A 20350-nucleotide genomic window follows, 5' to 3' on the forward strand; every position below is an offset into this window, starting at 1 on the left:
ATTGCTTCATCCCTTTCAGCCTCAGTTCCTTGGTCCGTAAAATGAGAATAATACTCTACTTCACAGGGTGTCGTGAATACCAAATAAGAGGGAAAAAAATATAAGGTACTTTCCAAACCTTAAAAGTTCTGTAAAAATGTTAGTTATTATCATTATGAAAAAGTTATTAGAGTCAAGGGTGGAACTTAGTCTGGGAAATCGTCCTGGAGGAGTCAGAATTTGATCCAGGTCTTAAAGAAGGTCAGACAACGGATTGTTTGAAAAGAGAGCCAAAGAGGGTAACTAGATGGCTCAGAGGACTGAGAGCCAGGCTTAGGGATGAGAATTCCTGGGCTGAAATCTGGCCATAGACACTTCTTAGCTGTGTGACCCTGGGCAAATCATTTAACTCCTTTTGCCTAATCTTACCACTTTTCTGCCTGGGAACCAATAGATCCTAAGATGGAAAGTAACGGTTTAAAAAAAAAAGGAGAAGAAAAGAGAAGTAAAGTCATTTTAATAAGCACCAGAGAACAGAAAAGAGAATTTGGCAAAACAATTGAGAAGACAGCAGGAGGAACTGATTTATTAGAGAGGAGGAATGGGAGCATATGAAGAGAGGAGTTTGGAGTATATATGAGTGATAAAGGGTGGTTGTTGTTGCTGTCACTGTTGTTTTATGGATGACCAAGGTCTAATCTTAATGTAGCCAGTGCCACTTGAAAACTAACAGTGCTCCCAAAGTCCCATCTGCTTGCTGGCAAAGTCCACACAAACAAGTCAATGGTGAAACACACCCCAAAGACAATCCAGTTCTCCTCAAGCATCCTGCCAAGACAATGGGATGCTAAACTGAGTGATTCAAATTCTCTTCTATAGCCAATAGGAAACTCCTTGAACTTTTTAGTGGGGGACCTGGGAAGGCTGAAATCTGATAGAAAATGGTGTTTGAGGAACATACACCCATGATTATATATTGTATGTGTATAGATAGGTAGTCCATATGCTGGATATACTATACATGAATACTATGTATGTACTATGTATACTTTAGAGTATATATGATCACATATACTAGGTAGCATGTAATATTTATGTATATTATGTGAGATACAAATATAGTATCTACCTACATTATTGTGAAGTAAGTATTACATATGAGTAGTGGTGAACATTACAGAAAGGTAGAACTGAGTGAAATGTAAGGAAACCATCCCATCCCAACCAGTAGAGCTCTCTAAAAGTAGAATGCACTCATTGGGAAGTCAATGGATTCCCCCTCACTTGAAATTTTCAAGGAAAAGCAGAATAATCCCTGGTCAGTGATGAGGTACAAAGGATTCTTGATCAGGGAAGGGTTGGACTAAATGCTCTCTGCAGTTCCTTTTAACTCTGGGATTCTGTGATTTTATTGGATAAATTGGAAGAGGGAGACAACAAAGACTGTTAACTGGTCCCAGAAACTTAAGGGAGAACAATTTCTCAATATAAATGGATAAAAAAAATTATGCATTTAAAACAACATTTAAAAAATATATGCTAGGTAGAATTTATTTTAAAATGTAGGGAGAGGGAATATATCATATTTTATTTCAATAGGCATTCTTAGAAAACACCTATACAAATGCTTGGAAATGATCAAATAAAATATATTTTAAAAAAAAAAGAAAGAAAACACCTATACTATCCCACCACCTCAAGAAAGTATTTTGAAGGAAAAAAAATTGAGCAAATCTACCTGAGTGTGATTGTGACTAATAGTATGAATTATTTCCTTTTTTTGTTTTACCCTTTTTATTTTTATTTATTTAAAAATTTTAATAACAAGTTTCTACATAGGTTTCCTGAAGTTATATGATAGATATTGTCTCCCTCCGTTCTTCCCTCCCCACTCCCAGAGCTAACAAACAATTCAATCTAGTTTATACATGTATTATCATGCAAAACATATTTCCATATTATTCATTTTTGTAAGTGAATAATCCTTTCTTTCTTTTATACTTTTTAGTTACATTTATCTAGTTCTGATAGGGGAAGTTTGCATTTCTTAACCTTTGTAGTTTATATATATATATGTATATATATATATTTTTAACCCTTATCATCTGTCTTAGAATCAATACCACATATTGGTTCCATGGCAGAAGAGCAGTAAGGACTGGGTAATGGTGGTTAAGTGACTTGCCCAGGGTCACACAGCTAGTAAGTGTCTGAGGCCAGGTTTGAGCCCAGGACCTCCTATCTCTAGTCTGCTTTCTTCCTGAAATTCTTGAAGTCTTCCCATGTTACCTTAAAATTTTCATATTTGTTGTTCCTCATGACTTGATTATAGAACCTACTCTGGGCTCTCTCTTTGACTTGGCCCTCACAGATTGGGTTGGGATATGTGTATGACTACTACCCCTTTATTGGAAGTAATCCGAATCCAAGATCCTAAAATTGTAGTTCACCAACTGCTATTTGCCTTTTTCCTTGGGTCTCTATCAGAGGGCAGTGAAGATGATTTTCTCTTCCATCCCTCTTAACATAGACCTTGGCCTCTTGCAAAGCAAGTACCTCAGAGGAGAAGGCAGAGCATTCTTCTCTCCCCTCTGAGTCCTTTCTCAGGGAATCTTGTCAGGGAATCATACTATGCTGAGCCTAAGGTCTTTTGCTTCAACTGTTTCTCTCAGGAGAGCACATTCTTCTCTTTTTAATTAAAGGCCTCCAGGGGCATGACCTATCCATGCTCAATCAATAGCTGGTGGTTCTCTAATTCCATCAAAGAGAACTTCTTCACATTTCCCAAATGGCACCACCATTTTCGCATTTCATTGAATGCATTAATGCCTTGTCTCTATTGACCTGCCCCTTCTGTGATTTCAGGAACTGGTTTTGGGGAAAATCAATTGATCAGGTGTTTCCTAGTCAATTACCCAGCATTTGCAATATTCTGTTATATTTGCATTGCCGTACTTTGTTTAGCTCTCTCCCAATTGGGGAAGTACATATCCATTTTTCTATTTCGTTGTTGTCATGAATAATGCTGCAAAGAATATTTTATTACATGTGGGTCTTGTCCCATCGTTAACCCATGAAATAGGATTTTACACTTCAGTTTAACAAATAATTATTGAACATCTGTGAGGAGATTGGAACCGTGCTAGGCAGAAGTCAATCCCATAAGCTCAGCAGCATCAGAGTAGAAGGTGTGCAGAGTCAAACTCAAAACAAAAGTGACAGACAGCCTATTGACTTATAAAATAACAAATCAACATTATTTGTGTTGTGTTATATTTTTTTTATTTATTTAAACATTTTCCAACAACATCTTAATCTGCTAAGAGTTTGATGCCTCTGGTATAGCAGACAAAGTACTGAATATAAAGTTAAGAAGAACCAGGTTTAAATCCCACCTCTGATTTGTTTGTGACTTGCGTGACCTTGGGCCACTTATTTAGCTAGCCTGACTATGCCTTAATTTCCTCATCAATACACTAAAATGAAGGGCTTTCGATTGAATGGCCTCTACTGTTACTCCTTCTATAATCTGCACTTAGCTCTAAATCCATGATGCTTTGGTCTTTCAAGTGCTTATTGGACTAGGTGGTCACTGAGCATCCTTCCTACGTTGTTATTCTAAGTTTGTGATTTTACTTACAGTAATACGATACACATATGACGGGCATGAGTGAAGGGGTGCTCAGAGGGTTATTAGGATCCTTCTTATTGGAATTCTTAAGGGAAAGGTTGAATGGCCACTTGTCCATTATATTTTCAAGGAGATTCTTTTTTCAAAGGAGAGCTGAACCACGTGATTTCTTTGATCCTTTCCAGTTTTGAGTTTCTGTTTCGTGTTCCATGATTCCAAGGTTGTTAATTAGCACAGCCAGAGGTCAGAGGAGGGGTAAATCAGTGGGAGCTGGAGAAGATGGAACAAGTACCGGGAAACTGGGACACGACAGGACAGACTGCTGCTTACAAAGGAAGATTCCTTTTCCATCTTTAGCGGTTGAGGGGCATGGATGAGCAAAGCCTACCTGAAGCCATGTTTCAGATGTCAATGACTGGGCTGTCCAGTGGTGATGAAAGTAGTGCCCTGACTGATGGGAGATCTATGCAATGTACCTTCATAGGCTTAGAAGGGAGGATTGAAGAACTCAATTATTCTATCACAGCAGCAGGCATTAGGTAACTGTTATTTTAAAATATAATATATTTTATTATTATATTATATATTATAATAAAAAATAAAATATAAAATTTTAAAATAAAATAATAAAAAAATTAATGGGGCAACTAAGTGGCTCAGTGGATAGAAAGCCAGGCTTAGAGATGGGAAATGCTGGGTTCAAATCTGACCTCAAGACTTTCTATCTGTGTGACCCTGGGCAAGTCACTTACCCTTACCTTATCTAGCCCTTACCCATTCTTTTGCCTTCTAAGACAGAAGATAAGGTTTTTTAAAATTATCAAAGTTAAATAATAAGGAATTAAATCAGCCATCACTCTTAGTATTCATTACCCAAAGCTACCTCTAACATATTCTCAGAAACTAGATTCTGTAGGTCTAGTCTTTATCCACTATTCCTATGCCTATGTGTGTGAGGTATGTTCACGCATGGACAGATCTTTTACCGAGTTTTACCCTCAGAAGCAGCTCTTCCTTTCTCCCTTTCATACCTTCTCCCTGCTGTGGCTTCTAATCAAGGTCCTCCAAGCCAGAGGGGAAAAAGGGCAATTAAAGATTTACCAAGCAGGCAGAGTCTCAGTGTCATGAAGGTGATACATTTTGGGTCAAGAACAGAACACCAATGAGATTCTAGCTACTCGGAGAAAATGGAGGGGAGAAAGCCTCTCCTTTCTCCTTCCCTGGTCATCCTCCTTTTTTTTTTTAACTCATGAAGCCTCCATTGGCATTTGTATGCCCAGCATACCAAAAAACCACACAATCAGGTCAAGATAGGGTCACCTGATGAGTTCACACAGTCTTCTGGGGGATGTGGTTACCACAGAGAACATGAAATTCCCTTTAAACCAGGTCCTTTTGAATTTTTTATTCTATTGTATGTGATAATTTTTATTTATTTTTCCAGTTACTTGGGGAAAACAATTTTCCCCATTCATTACTAAAATTTCATGTTCCAAATCCTCTCCCCCGTCTCTCCCCTCCCCTCTCATTCATAGTCAATCAATTTACTATAGAAGCGAGGGCTTCTTAAACTGAAACTTTGGGCTATTGTGAAGTATGTCATATCTGGCGACGTCTAGACATGGATGCTGTCTCAGAAGAATGATTTTAAAGGCATCATGTAAAAGCCGTGGGATTACAAGGGAAACCAGTGATATTGAAATTCAATTCTGTTTCAAAACTTCTGCCCTATTGTTGTTCAGTTGTGTCCAACTCTTTATGACCCCATTTGGTGTTTTCTTGGTAAAGGTACGAGAGTGGTTTACCATTTCCTTCTGCAACTCCTTTTCCAGATGACATGTGAGGACACAGAATAAGAGCAGAGCTTGTGAGCCTTGGGCACCATATTGCTTCTCTTACATATTTTTCTCTTATATGTTCATTGTGCATTCAGTAAGCACAGAAGGGAAGACTTATGATTCTGGTGTACCTTTTCTCTCTTTGATATATATCGATATTGGATGAAGAATGAGGAAACCTATCGGGTCAGATTCTGTTGGGTTCAACTCAGCTGAATCATGAGCCCAGCCACACTCACTTATGTTGTAAGTTTCTCTTTCTAAAGGAGAGTGCTTGGGGGAGAGGTGATCAATGAACAGTCAATAAACACATATTAATCACCTACTATGTGCCAGGCTGGGTGGTAGAGTGGATAGAGCTGGACCTAGAGTCAGAAAGACCTGAGTTCAAATCCAGCCTGAAATTTCTTAGCTATGTAACTCTGGACAAGCCACTTAATCCTGTCTGCCTTAGTTTTCTTATCTGTAAAACGAGTCACAGAAAGGAAATAGTAAACTGTCCTTGTATCTTTGCCAAGAAAACTCCAAATAAAGTCCTAAAGAATTAGACATGCTTGAAAATGACTGAACCAAAAATGTTCCAGGCCTCAGTCTCTGTCTTCAAGGAGCTTATGTCCTAATGGAGGAAGACAGTCCACAAAAAGAAACTGAAAATCTGGGGATATGGGAGAACTATCTGGTACAGGGACACGATGGACAAGTCCAAAGAAGTCCAAAAGCAGCATCACTGGTGAGAGATAGAGAGAAGAGCTTTCTAGGCTCTCTCCTCAAATGGAGGAAGCTGGAACCCATAACTTTGTCATCCAGCCACAGGGCATGGAGATGTATGTATGTCTCCCAGGCACTTCACAGAAATGCTTCTTCAAAGAGGTAGGAGTTGGCTGCTGATATTCAGCATTTTAATTTTTATGGAAGGAAGGAATTGCTATTCATTGTTCTCCAGTCTCTAGTTCTTCCCTTTCCCCTTCTCCCCTTGCCCCCCAATCTCCTAATCTCTCTTTCTCCCCCAGCCAACTGGTCAGACTTTGAAGGGTTCCATTTTTGACATGAGTTAGATTGCCTCTCCTTTTAAAATTAAAAAAAAAATTAAACTTGTACCTTCCATCTTAGAATCTATACTGATTATTGATTGCAAGACAGAAGAGTGGTAAGGGCTAGGCAATGGGGTTAAGTGACTTGCCCAGGGTCACACAGCTAGGAGCTATGGAAGGTCAGAATTGAACTCTGGACCTCCAGCCACTTAGCCACTCCTTAGATAATCCCCTGATCCTTTCTTCACTCCTGTTCCTGAGGGCTCATCATTATTGCTACTGGATTTAGTGTAGATTCCCAATCATCCTTTAGTCCCATGTCAGCTCAGAATTTCCAAACTCAAGCCATGGAGTAGCCTCAGCCTCCTTGTTGGCAAAGACTACAGACATGTGCCACTCACTGCATTGGGCTGCCCCCATTTCATTTTCCAAGAAGGGAAGATTCCAAAAACAAGTGTGCTACCCATAGTCGGTCAGAAAGCCACGCAGGCAGGCATGGATCAAAGTTGCTTTCGAAGCGCATCATTATTTCGGCCACCAACCCCTAAAGCAGAGGTCACCGTTTCCCTGTCCAGTTTGCTGGCAGTGTGGAGTACCCCTGTTCCAGACAGTGACAATTCCCCCTTATGTCCCGTTCAACTCCTGGCCAGAGAGCTTGCTAATTAGCATCAGCTGTGACACTGGGTACTGGAACGAGACCACCTTATTTTGTTCAGGCCACTAAACACAGACTTGACTGAACCTAGAGTAGCCTTCTGAATCCATTTGAAGCAATTCATTTTGCTCCTCTCTTAGATATCTCTGTATGTCTCCCCTTCCCTCCCAGTACCTTGGGAAATACTTAATCTGCCTATTTTTCCTGTCAAGAATATTGAGCACAGAGGGGAAAAGTTTTGGGGGACAGATTGCTGTTTTGTTTTTTCAGTCAGATCTGACCCATTTGGAAGGTCCTGAGTTCAAATGTGACCTTGGGAACTTCCTAGTTGTTTGATCCTGGTTTCTTCCACAGCTGATTTTACAGATGAGGAAACTGAGGAAAATAGGATTGTGACATTAAGATGTTAGCAATTGACTGTGTCTTCTCTCCCCAATTTTCCTTAAAATTAACATTTTAAAAGTCTACAATCCTTCAAATCTTCAAAAGAATGGCAATGCTGAACCTGAAGGAATGAATTACTGATGGTAGAATTTCTGGTATATGTAAGAGTGATTTTTGTTGACACAACCCTTCCCAACAGTCCTCGAATCTTATCACATAGGCTGTTGACTATTCTGTTGATTGGCAAGACCAGCTCTGCCTATTCTTCCTGATTTCCCTAGTGGTTCTTCTGCCCTTTGCTGGCCACACAAAAGAATACCTACTCCCTCAACCTAGTGTTCCATTGGGAGAACACTCCACCAAAGGCAAAGTTTCATTTTGAGTGATTCAAAGAAAATGGGAGGAAGATTAATCTAGTTCCAACTTTACACTGGTTTCTTGGTCTTCCAATAATTCCATTACTCAAGCATAGTATATTACAAAGAACACTGGATTGGGGTGAAGCCTTGGATGTTTCCCTTTATCTATTAAATGAATGGAGTGATCTCTGAGATGCTCCCTTACTCTAAACTTGTGTCATTCTATTAATCAATGGAGAAATCTTTCATTTTTCAATTTTTTCAATGAATAAGCATTTGTTTTCTCTCCATCCTATGTTCCTCTGTGCAGTTGGGGAAAGACAGAAGAAAGTAAAAGAAACTTTCACAACAATTATATTTTGCAATCATCAAACAAAATAAATTTCTACATTGGTCATTTCCAAAAATCTGTGTCTTCTTCTGCACCCTATCATCTCTGTAAGAGGGGAGTGGTATGCTTCATCAGGGTTCTGAAATCATTGCTAGTCATTGAATTGATCAGAGTTTTTAAATTGAAGAAATCTTTTTTATAGACTTCTCTTGGGCTCAGCACCGCACCAGATGCTACAATGGGTTTTTAGCAATATACTGGTGGATGATTTTAGCTCATAAGAACTCCCAGTTTAGTTGAGGAGACAAAGATAATACACGTCGAATGGTAATAGGCAATTACATGACAGTATGCAATTAGGTGCTAAATTATATAGTACAGACTTTGCTGTAGATTTTAGTTAAGTGATCTCAATGGAGCTGGAAGAGGAGAGAAAGCTTTCATGGAAGAGATAGATGTGGAGCCAGCCTTGGTTGGCAGGGGATTTGGGCACCCAGAAAGGAGAGGCATTCCAGTCGAAGGAAATAACATGAGTATTTTGGGAATTGGGAAGAATCGAGTGTATTGGAATATATTAAAGAATAATCGAAATAAAGTTGAATGGGAAGGTGGGACTAGGATACATGGAATCTTGGAAACCAGGATCCAATTCTATCATTTAGGAGTTTAGACTTTATATAAAAGAGGGGAGCCATTGACGCAGAAAAAAAATGATAAAAGTAGTTCTCAGAAGATATTGGGCATTACACACAGTGACTTATAAGAGTTAGGAAGAGATGAGGCAGGGAGCCTGGTCAGGATGCTGTGGTAGTTATCCAGATGTGATGTATCGAAGGTTTAGATTAGGGTTGTGACAAATATTGAAAAAAAAAAAAAGAAATAGATATGTGGCATTTTGAAAGAGAAATTAGAAGGAGAAAATCAGGTTTTGTACTCTATCTGAGATGAAAGACAGAAAGAATGTTTATTTCCCAGACTTTCCAGACTGGGAATTCTCATTGAAGAAGAAACAATTTCCATGGGGGGAATTATCATTGGCAGAGAGAGGAAAACTGAGAACAAGAAAAACATAATGAATTTTTGATTTGGATATGTTGACTTAGAGGATAACTAAATGTAATTGTGCAGGAAGAAGTTTGAATGATAGGGTTGGAACATGTATGAGAGGAGAAAATTCAAGAAATAAATTTGGAGAGCATCAGCTTAGAGTTAGGAAATAGAGTCATGAGAATAAATTGAAATCTGAGAGGGGAGAGGGAGAGAGAGCGAGAGACAGGGAAGTGAGGGAGGGGGGAGAGAGAGAGAGAGAGAGAGAGAGAGAGAGAGAGAAGATAAAAAAGAACAGAGGGTCAAAGATTGAACCTTGGCAGTGGGCAGAGATGCTCCCAGTAAGGAAACAAGAGGAGGAAAAGAAACCAACATTTAAGAAATGTCAGTGATATTTCATGGTTTCTTTGGCAAAACAAACAAATAAAAAAATACTTCAGGACTTAAAAGAGATTCTATAAAAATAATGCTCATTCCAGATGATAGACTTTGAGGAGGAAAAAGGTTTCATAAAAAGCATTATATATGTAATCCATATTTTTGATAAAAAAAAAACTCTTTAAAATATATTTGGAGGGGGCAGCTAGATGGCTCAGTGGATAGAGAGGTCAAGAAATGAGAGGTCCTGGGATCAAATCTAGCCTCACTTACTTCCTAGATGTCATTTAACCCCCATTGCCTAGCTTCTTCTGCTCTTCTGTCTTGAAACCAATACACAGTATTGATTCTAAGTTGGTATGTAAGGGTTTTTAATAAATGAAAAATAAATAACAATAAATACAATTTGGAAAATTAAGACATTTGTGAAATACAAGGTCTCATAAATGCATCTAAAATTGTAAAACTCTGATTTACTTTATTCTGTCTTTTAAAAGCTCATTTCCACATTTGTAAAATAAATTTGCTTTTGAATTAAGATCTTGTTTACAGAAATTTTAGACAAAGCTAAATAGTAGTTTTCAATTCATTACCGTTTATACTATCTTTGTAATTCCTGATAATAATCTCAAAATAGCAAGAATAATTGTTTTTTAAAACCCTTACTTTCTGTCTTAGGATCCATACTAAGTATCAGTTCCAAGGCAGAAGGTAAGGTGGTAAGGACTAGGCAACTGAGGTCAAGGGACTTGTCCAGGGTCACACAGCTAGGAAGCATCTGAGGTCAGATTTGAACCCAGGTCCTCCCAATTCCAGGTCTGGCTCTCTATCTACTGAGCTACCTATCTGCTACTAGGGAGCTGAATTGAAATGAGGAAAGTTTAGTTCTTCCCGATGGTATCCCCTAAAAAGTTCAAATAGCACATCTCAGGCAGGGATACCTCTGTAAAAGAATACATTTTCTCATAGTTTTCCCAGAGTAGGAAGACTAGGTTAGTAGATAAAGAACTAAGCATTCTTCATAGCCTTCCAATATTGCACTTTTTCTATTCCTGGGTGAATGAGGATGTTGATAGTCAATTACTGAACACAATGAGAGAATGTTATAGGAAGAAATACACACTGTAAGGGAAGGGAGAAACAAACTATTTCATAACAATGAAACTGAGAAGTGATTTGGGAGATACAGTGAACAAGTGTATGGAATTTGTTTTGGGGGTGGGATTTTTTTCCTAGTTCTTTGAAAGCAAACAGACCAATATCTGCCAGCTGGTCCTTAATGACTTGCTATGGGTTTGATATAGTGTCAGTCTCAGTGAAATGCAGCTGGGTTGTTAAGCAAAATTGAAACTCTCTGCAGCAATCACTGATGACTGTTGCCAGGCTTTGGGGTTCTCTCAATTTGTACCCCTTAAGCCCAGGCCTTCTCCTGATTGGGGACTGCATTGCTAAATCCAGGACCAGTCAGGATTAGAGATGGGAATGCCTGTGGGGAAAATAGCATCTTTTTTACAAATTCATTCATTATTCCATAAATATGAGTGATTACTACATATAAGGTGCCTTGGTTATTGTAACAGCTTCTTAAATATTTGTTCAATGAATAAACAAATACCAAATGAATAAATAACTAACATTGATATAGTAATTTAAGACTTGCAAAGAGTTGTACATGCGATCAAATTTTATCCTCATAATAACCCTGGGAGGCAGGAACTATTATTATTTCTCATTTTAAAATTTCTCATTTTAAAAATGAGAAAATGGAGGCAAAGAGAAGTTAAAGGACTTATCAAGGGTCCTACAGCTATTAAGTGTCTAGAACAGAATTGAACTCAAGTCTTCCTGGCTGTACCACCCACCTCCCTCTCCTATCAAGAAATTTACATTATAGATGGGACAAATAAGATAAATATACATTTTTAGTATAAAAAAGACTATGGATAAGATCTAAAGTCACATCTCTAGTTCACAATATGATAATAAATCATGCATTTATTATGTACCTACTATGTGTCAGCTATAATGCAAAGCATTGGAAACACAAAAAGAGTTAATCGGATAGTCCCTTCCCTAAGGGAATTTATGGTATAATGGAATTTATATAATAGCACCATTAATGGCACAATATATAATGGCATCATTTATATGGTGCCTTCTATGTGCATTTTACAAATATTATCCAATTTGATTCACACCACAACCCTTCAAGAAAGGTGCCATTATTATTCTCATTTTATAGTTGAGGAAACTGAAGCAAACAGAGGCCACATACTTCATAATTGCTAACACCAGATTCAAACTCAGGTCTTTCTGACTCTAGACCCAGCATTCTAACCATTGTGCCATCAGGTGCTTGGGAAAGATTTTAAAGAAATAAACATATAGAGGCTTGCTAGATACTGAGAGCCTTTGGTGAGCACATAAAGAACTATTTGGGTTTAGGGTCCAGGGACTTCTTGAACCAACTCTGATCACCCCCACCCCCCCAAAGAGATACCATCTATTTTTTTTTTCTGTTCCAGTCTCTTGTCCTCCAAACCCTTGGATAGTTTGAGTTTGCTATCTTAAAATGAAAGAGGAGCATGGGCTAGCTTGCCTTTTCCTCTTAAATATTATAGTCAAATAATTAGGATTTGGAGGATATTTGAACTGGGATCAATTAGTCCATGGACATCTCAGACATGTTGCCATTCACTGTTGATTTCACCTGGGTCTGTTAATCGATATACCTTCTGTTGTTACACAGCCTCATGTTGGGTTTGGTTATTGGGATCAAAATCCCATTCCTTTTCTCCATCAGAGATATGAGAAGGGGAACCATCTTGTTCGCAAATCTATACCATTCTTTCATCCTCTTAAAATATGACAGTCCTACTCAGTGATTCAAGCCGAGACATTTCCATGATAAAACAAGCAATTTTTGTTTCAAACAAGGTCTGGGGATTAGCAGACCGCAAAAGTTAACACTTCAGGCAGCGAATGGCCAAAAGCTTGAGGCAGGCACATGGGTCAATCAGTGGTCTAGAGAAGTTCATACAATATAAGCAGCAAGTAGGAGCCAGAGGCAGTATCTACATGGGTCACTACTGATGGGGTCCAAGATATTCAGAGAGGGAAGGCATCAGGGTATCAGGATGATGGATGATGGGAGACTGGGCGCTATCCTCAAATGTAGGTTCTGGGAAGAGCTTCTATCTCCATCTCTGTTCAGTAGGAGACATCCTACGGAAATACGGTACTGAGGATTTTGCCAGAAAGCTCATCACTGGCCCATAACAGGCATGATTTGAGGGATGGTAGATGAATCAAAGGGTGGTGGGGAATGAGACATGGAGTACTTGTCTCCTTTGGGTCTACTATTTATTTATTATATATGGTCTATATTTCTCCAGTGCATTTTTCCTATAGGATAAACTTATTTAATCAATTGTATGGTCAGCCTACGTCTGCTCATGGAAAGCTGTGGGCACCGCACATTTGAACACTAGTTAAGCTTTAAGCAAGGAACAAATTGGTGTGGAATTTATGGTTAAGAAGGCTTTTGCAATTCCCATATTGCTGTAATGAAACATCTTTCTTCCTTAAAATGCCAAGGCCCTTATTTATTACAGTATAAATCACAAGACCCAGAATTTATGTTGTTCTGGTGCAGTCCGCTTACGGCCAACTTATCTTTTCCACCAAACATCATCTTTCTAAGTAGAAATACAATGCCCTGGAACAATTCTGGAATCTCAGTCCACATTTCTAAGTGTAGTATTTCATAGGATCTGTTTGCTCTGAGTTTTACTACATAAAATGTTGTTTATGTCTGCTCTATTTTGTAACAGTCACTACCAAAAAACTCGTTTATAGGAACATTATGCACAAATTGTTAGAAAGCTTTCTATAAATTTATTTTTTAAAATAATTTTTTATGGATGCTTTTTGTTTTATATTACCAGTCATTTCTGCATATAGCAGACCTCCCCCTCCTTTTCCCAGCATTAAAACCTCTTTTATAACAAGGAAAAACATTTAGCAAAAACAACCAAGACAGCAGCTCTGTTTTTTTTTTTTTAATTTACTTAAACCCTTACCTTCTGTCTTAGTATCAATTCTAAGACAGAAGAAAGGCAAGGGTTAGGCAATGGGGATTAAGTGACTTGCCCAGGACCACACAGCCAGAAAGTGTCTGAGGCCAGATTTGAACCCAGTTCCTCCTCTCTGGTTATGCTTACTTTCTTCTGTATCAGTTCCTAGAGTTCTCAATTTCATATGAAACTGTTCATTTTGTCATTTCTTACACAGAATAATATTTTTAATAATTATATAACATAGTTTGTATTTTCATTCACTATATTTTTCATTTTCATTCATTTGGGGTTACTTCAAAAAATCTGCAATATGAGTCCTTTTCCTCTTTGACTTCTTTGAGGTATAGACTTGGTAGTGGTACGGTTGGGTCAAAGGGTATGTATATACATTATTTAGTAATAATTTGGGCATAATTCCAAATTTCTTTCCAGATGGATAGACCAGTTCACAGTTCTCTGAACAGTGCTTGTTTTGTGCCTGTTTTCCCATAGTCCCTCCAACATTTGCCGTTTTCTTCCTTTGTCATCTTTGCCAATCTGATGGGTGTGAAATAGAATCTCAGAGTGGCTTTAATTCAAATATCCTTAATTATTGGGTGATTCAAAACATGTTTCATATGGTTGTTGATAAGCTGGATTTAATTCTTTAAAAACTGCCTCTTTATGTCCTTTGACTATTTATCTATTGAGATCCAGATCTTAGGCTTATCAATTTCAACCAGTTCCTTATATATCTTAAATAAGAGACCTTTGAGAGGTCCTCTTAGGGAAGGGTAGGAGAGAGGAGGAAAAAAAGGGTAAGACAAAGATTTTTGGACCCAGCTAGAGTGAGAATTTGTTTCTCTTACATAAACATGTTTATTATAATTTATTACATATTTATAACCCAGAAAACATTCTATTTTTCTAAAAAACCTATTACTAGAGTAATACGAGGTTTTTTTTTTAAACGAGACACTTATCCAAGAAGCTTTCTGCAACAAAGACTTTTTTTATTATCTATGTCCTTTCTAATTACAACTTCACTGGTTTTTTTCAATGTGTTGATTTATTTATTTTAGAATATTATAGTTACATGATTCAAGTTCTTTCCCTCCCCTTCTCCCTCCCCCCTCGCATAGCCAACAAACAATTTCACTGGGTTTTACATGTGACGTTGATCAAGACCTAGTTCCATATTATTAATATTTGTACTAGGATGATCATTTAGAGTCAACATCCCCAATCATATCCCCATCGACCCATGTAATCAAGCAGTTGTTTTTCTTCTTCTTCCCAAAGTTCTTTCTCTGGATGTGGATAGCATACTTTCTTGTAACTTCATTAGTTTTTACACAAATATTTAAAAATTTTATGAATCAAACTGGCCACTCTATCCTTTGTAATTCTCTGTGTTGCTTATTTGACCATGAATCCGTCTCCTTCCTAGAAATACAAAATATAATTTTCTCCTTGTCCTCTAATTTGATTATTATGTCTAAGTTGTGAATCCATTCAGAATCAGTTGCTCTATACTTAATTTCTGCCATACTGCTTTCTAGTTTCCTAGCATTTTTTGTCAGTTAAGAGTCTTTGTATTTATCAAACACTATGCTGCTGTCTTCATTTGCTTCTGTGGGTTACATACCTATTTTTTCCATTGACCTCTCTATTTTTTACTGGTACCCACTTGTTTTAATGATCATCGTGTTTTTAATGATCCCAAAATTCTCTCTGGAACAAAGGTACTTTTTTTTACACCAATACCTGTGATAATAAATGGCCCAGAACCATGGAATATCAAAGTATCCCCATGCAGATCACCCAAAGGGAAATGGAGGTGTGTTGACAGTGAAGAATTATGTAAAAGAAGTAGTGTAAAGGCTTCATCAAGTAGTTATATGACTAAAGTTGAGATATAAACAGTGGGCAGGACACTTCAGTCATTGGTATCCATTCAATGTCAGATTCAGATTCAGAAGTAGCCAGCTCAGTGAGGAGACTCCACTTGAATTTTTTTCTTACCCCTTTTCTGTCTTAGAACTGATAGTATGTGTTAGTTCCATGGAAGAAGAGTGGTGAGGGCTAGGCAATGGGGATTAAGTGACTTGTCCAGGGTCACCCCTCTAGGAAGTGTCTGTAAATATGAATCCAGGACCTCCCATCTCTAGTCCTGGCTTTCAATCCACTAACTGCCTCCATATGAAGGATTTTTGATAGAACAAGGACAATCATCACATAGAGTGTGAAGGCATGAGTGGAATGTGAGTTGTCCTGCTGGAAGGAGTACATCCTAGATCCACTGAAATTTCAAAGAAGTAACAGCAACTCTAATGGCCTTCAGAAGCTCAGTCTATTGCTTATTGACTATAGTAAGAGCTTCTAAAGATTTCATAACATTTAAGACTTATTTCAGGATCAAGAATTTTTAGAACTTGTCCAGGAGTCAGTCATTTTAAATGACAAGATGGCACTGTAAATAGGCCTCTATACATTCATATACATGAATGCAAGCCAAGAAATTGGTTTTTGGGGGACAGCTATGAATGGTTTAAGGCTGACCTTTTCTAATGGTTATAACTTTAAAGACAATCCAAAGGAATATGTGAAATGGCAGGTGTGGCTTGGCATTTTGTTGCCCAAGCATTTGTTAATGGTTCCTCAATGCCCATCAAGTAAATAGAGACCAACCGCATCCATTGATTAAATCAAGTCCTAGAGTTAAGTTCTGAGCACATATGGGAGTTCTATAAATTAATTCAAGGTAATGGATTAAACAGAAATGAAGGAATGGTCAGTCAAGGAAAATTGCTTGGACTAATTTCCCTTTCTTTCTGTTGAGAAATTGTAAGCTTCCTTGACCAAAGGGCTTTTTTGTGGTTGTGAACTGACCAATTAAAAAAAATGAAGAGTTTCCTAGGAGACCCTAACCACAATGGGGCATTTGGAGCATGCCCCCCAGTCTTAGATGAAAGAATATTCTCTCCCAGTTATTTAAATTCTTATATGTTTGAACCATAATATTTTTCAAATGACAGATACCAGACCCATGACTTCATTGATATAGAGTTCGCAGATGAAGAAACTCATATTCCTGATTTTTATTGCATAATAATCTTATTACATTTATATGCCATGATTTGTTCAGCCATTCCTTCATGGGTGGGTATTCACTTTTCGTTCAAGGTTTTTGCTACTTCAAAGGGTGTCTTTTCTCTCCACCTTTAACTTTCTTAGGTTATACTCTCAGTAGTGAGATTACTGATTCAAAGGTTACTGATAGCAAGATGGTAGGGGCAATAGAGTGCTAGACTTCGAGTCAGGCAGAACTGAGTTCAAGTCCTGCCTCAGACTAGCTATATGAGCCTGAGCTTTAACTTCTCTCATTTTCAGTTAGGATGATACTTATCTTACAGAGTAGTTTAAAAAAAATATTTTCCCATCTTTACACAATTTATTTTCTTTCCTTCCTTTCTTCTCCCCCCCTCCCAGAGCTGACAAGCAATTCTACTGGGTTATACAAATGTTAGCATTTGATACTATTTCCATATTATTCATTTTTTAAATGAAATAATCTTTTTAAAACCAAAACCCCAAATCCTAGACCCATATAACCAAGTGATAAATCATATGTTTTTCTAATGCATTTCTACTCCCACAGTTCTTTTCTCTGGATATAGATGGCCCTTTTTCTCATAAATCCCTTGGGATTGTCCTGGATCATTGAATTGCTACTAGTAGTAAAGTCTATTACATTGTATTATTCCACAATGTTTCACTTTATTTGTACAATCTTCTCCTAGTTCTGCTCATTTCATTCTGCATCACTTCCTGGAGGTTGTTCCAGTCTCCATGGAATTCCTCCAGTTCATCATTCCTTTCAGCACAATAGTATTCCATCACCAACATATACCACAATTTGTTCAGCCATTCCCCATTTGAAGGGCATCCCCTCATTTTTCAATTTTTTGCCACCACAAAGAGCGCAGCTATGAATATTCTTATACAAGTCTTTTTCCTTATTATCTCTTAAGGGTACAAACCCAGCAGTGCTATGGCTGGATCAAAGGGCAGACATTCTTTTATCGTCCTTTGGGCATAGTTCCAAATTGCCATCCAGAATGGTTACAGAGTAGTTTATAATGATCAAATGAGAAGACATGTTAAAAGTATTTTATTTTTTAATGGTTTACTATATTATTTAAAATTTTTTCAAATTACATGTTGATAACAGTTTTCTTTCTTTTAAATTTTCTTTTATTTTTAAATATTTTTTTCATAGTTACATGTTTCTTGTTGTCTCCCTTCTGTCTTCTCTCCCTGCTTTTGAAGTTGACAAAGGATTTCCATGGGTTATACATATATTATCACTGAAAACCTATTTCCATATTATTCATTTTTGTAGTAGAGTAATCAATATTAAAAGTACTTTAGAAACCTTTAAGTGCTATATAAATTCTACATATTATTATTAGAGTCAAGTTACTTAAATTAGAATTAGAAAACTATATCCAGAATAGTCTGATTATTTCGCAGTACCAGCAAGTGCATCTATGCACGTGTTGTTGTTGTTTTTTAACCCTTATCTTCCTTCTTAGAATTGATTCTGAATTTGAGTTTTAGGACAGAACAGAGGTAAGGGCTAGGCAATTGAGGTTAAGTGACTTGCCCAGGGTCACATAGCTAAGAAGTATCTGAGGTCCAATTTGAGTCCAGGTCCTCCTGACTCCATGCCTGGCTCTCTATCCACTGTGCTACCTCAGTGTCCTTGTCTGTGCCTACAGGAACTCTTCCCATCTTTTTTTGCCTTTCCCAGTTTGCATGAAAAAATAGGAAATCTCAGATTTCTTTCATTTCTCTTCCAATAAGCAACATGGAACAGATTTTGGGGTGACCATTTATAGTTTAAAAATATATTTAAAACTATTTGTTCCTTTTTCCTGAGCATTTATCCACTTTATCTATAAATAACCTGGCTTTGCTCACATTTGGTGAGCGATTGACTGTTTTATGAGTCACTAAATAGCCTTTTCTGAATTCTTTGGCTTAATTTGTGCCTTCATTACCATTTCAGTTCAAACATACTTTTGGACAGTCAGTTTCAACCCAAACTAACAAATTTTGTCACGGCCCACCTCCGACCTCATCTGGAAAAACAGAGTTCCACGATAAATATGGAAAGCAGTAGGAATAAGTACCTGTTGTACATGCCAGAAGAGTATATCAGGCAGAGGAGACTATCCATTAAAACTGATGTCTACAGCTTTGGAATTGTGAGTGTCCACCTTCATAGGAGTCTGTAAACTACTGTATTTTGTTATCATATTTCATTATGTTTGTTTATAGGAAAGGGAGAAAGACATCATTAATCATTTTCCAATTTCTTGGTAAAAACAGAAAGGGCTTTCACTTTAGGCTAATTGTTTGGTGTAATAATGCGCCTAAGTTTTATGCAAATAAAATATACTTGATTAAGGTTGGATTCACTGCTATAGTTTGTAGAAACAGATTATAATTCAGGAGGCATTCAAATCTAGCCACTCTGGGGTCAAAGCTGGCTTAGATACTTCCTCCCTGTGTGACTGGGCAAATCACTGAACCCAAATTGCCCAGCCTTACCACTCCTCTGTCGTTTATCTAAATAATACTCAGTAATCATTTAATATCAATTCTAAGAATGTAAGGGTTTAAAAAAGATCCCAAACCTAATCTAAATTAAATCTGTTTTCCCCCAGGTGATAATGGAAGTTCTGACAGGTTATCAAGTGGTTCTAGAAGGTCCAAAATATGTTCGACTGGTAAGAATCGCAATGGCATGGTTGTTTCTCTATTGGTCCTATGTCTAAAGGAGTACTAAAAAAGATTTTTTTGTTCTTTTTTCCCCAACCCCTAGAGGGACCTCCTTGTGGAACTGATGGAGAAGAGAGGTCTTGAGTCATGTCTCTCCTTATTAGATAAAAAAATAAGTCCGTGTCCTCAGAATTTCTCCTGGAAATTATTTACTTTAGCCAACCAATGTGCATCATCCCGGGCAAAGTTGAGGCCAACAATGGATGAAGTGAGTATTCTCTGGATGCTTTGGTTCTAACTAGAGCACAGAACTGTTGAAAATAACTGTAACTCACATCAATATAACATTTAAGATTTACAAAGCATTGTACTCACAACAGTCCTGTTGCGTTAGATAGAGCACATATTTGAATACTTTTATTGATGAGGAATTCAGACAATCAACAAGAATTTATTATATGCCAGGCACTGTGCTAAGCTCTGGGTAGGCAAAGAAAGGAAAAAACTTGCTTTGAGGAGCCCATATTCTAATTTAATTTAATTATATATATGTGTATATACATACATACATATATATATATATATATATATATATATAATACATACAAGATACATGCAGAGGATGTAAAAGGTAATCTCTGGGGGCTTCTAATTCACTATACCATATTACCTCATCCTAAAAAAATAACATAGATGGAGGAAATATGGATCCAATTGAAGTTTTTATTAGTGAGAAGGCAATTAAGTATTTTTTAGACAGAAAGTGTTCATTAGGAAAGGAAAATTTATCCTTTTCACATCAAGAAATTATTAATTGTATTAATTATTCATTTATTTATATAAATTATAAATATATATTTGATTAATTA

At 37.3% G+C, this 20350-nt stretch overlaps 1 protein-coding gene across 1 annotated transcript in view; it reads left to right on the plus strand.

Moving 5' to 3' along the window:
• Window positions 1-20350, plus strand: part of IRAK3 (interleukin 1 receptor associated kinase 3) — a 108058-nt gene that overhangs the window by 76154 nt on the left and 11554 nt on the right. Inside the window, exons 9-11 of the mRNA XM_056798412.1 lie at window positions 18766-18964; window positions 19427-19489; window positions 19585-19749. Coding sequence (XP_056654390.1) covers window positions 18766-18964; window positions 19427-19489; window positions 19585-19749 — 427 coding nt within the window. The remainder of the gene's footprint in view (window positions 1-18765; window positions 18965-19426; window positions 19490-19584; window positions 19750-20350) is intronic.

Source organism: Monodelphis domestica, chromosome 5 (assembly GCF_027887165.1).
Source record: "Monodelphis domestica isolate mMonDom1 chromosome 5, mMonDom1.pri, whole genome shotgun sequence".
NCBI classification, from domain to species: Eukaryota; Metazoa; Chordata; class Mammalia; order Didelphimorphia; family Didelphidae; genus Monodelphis; species Monodelphis domestica.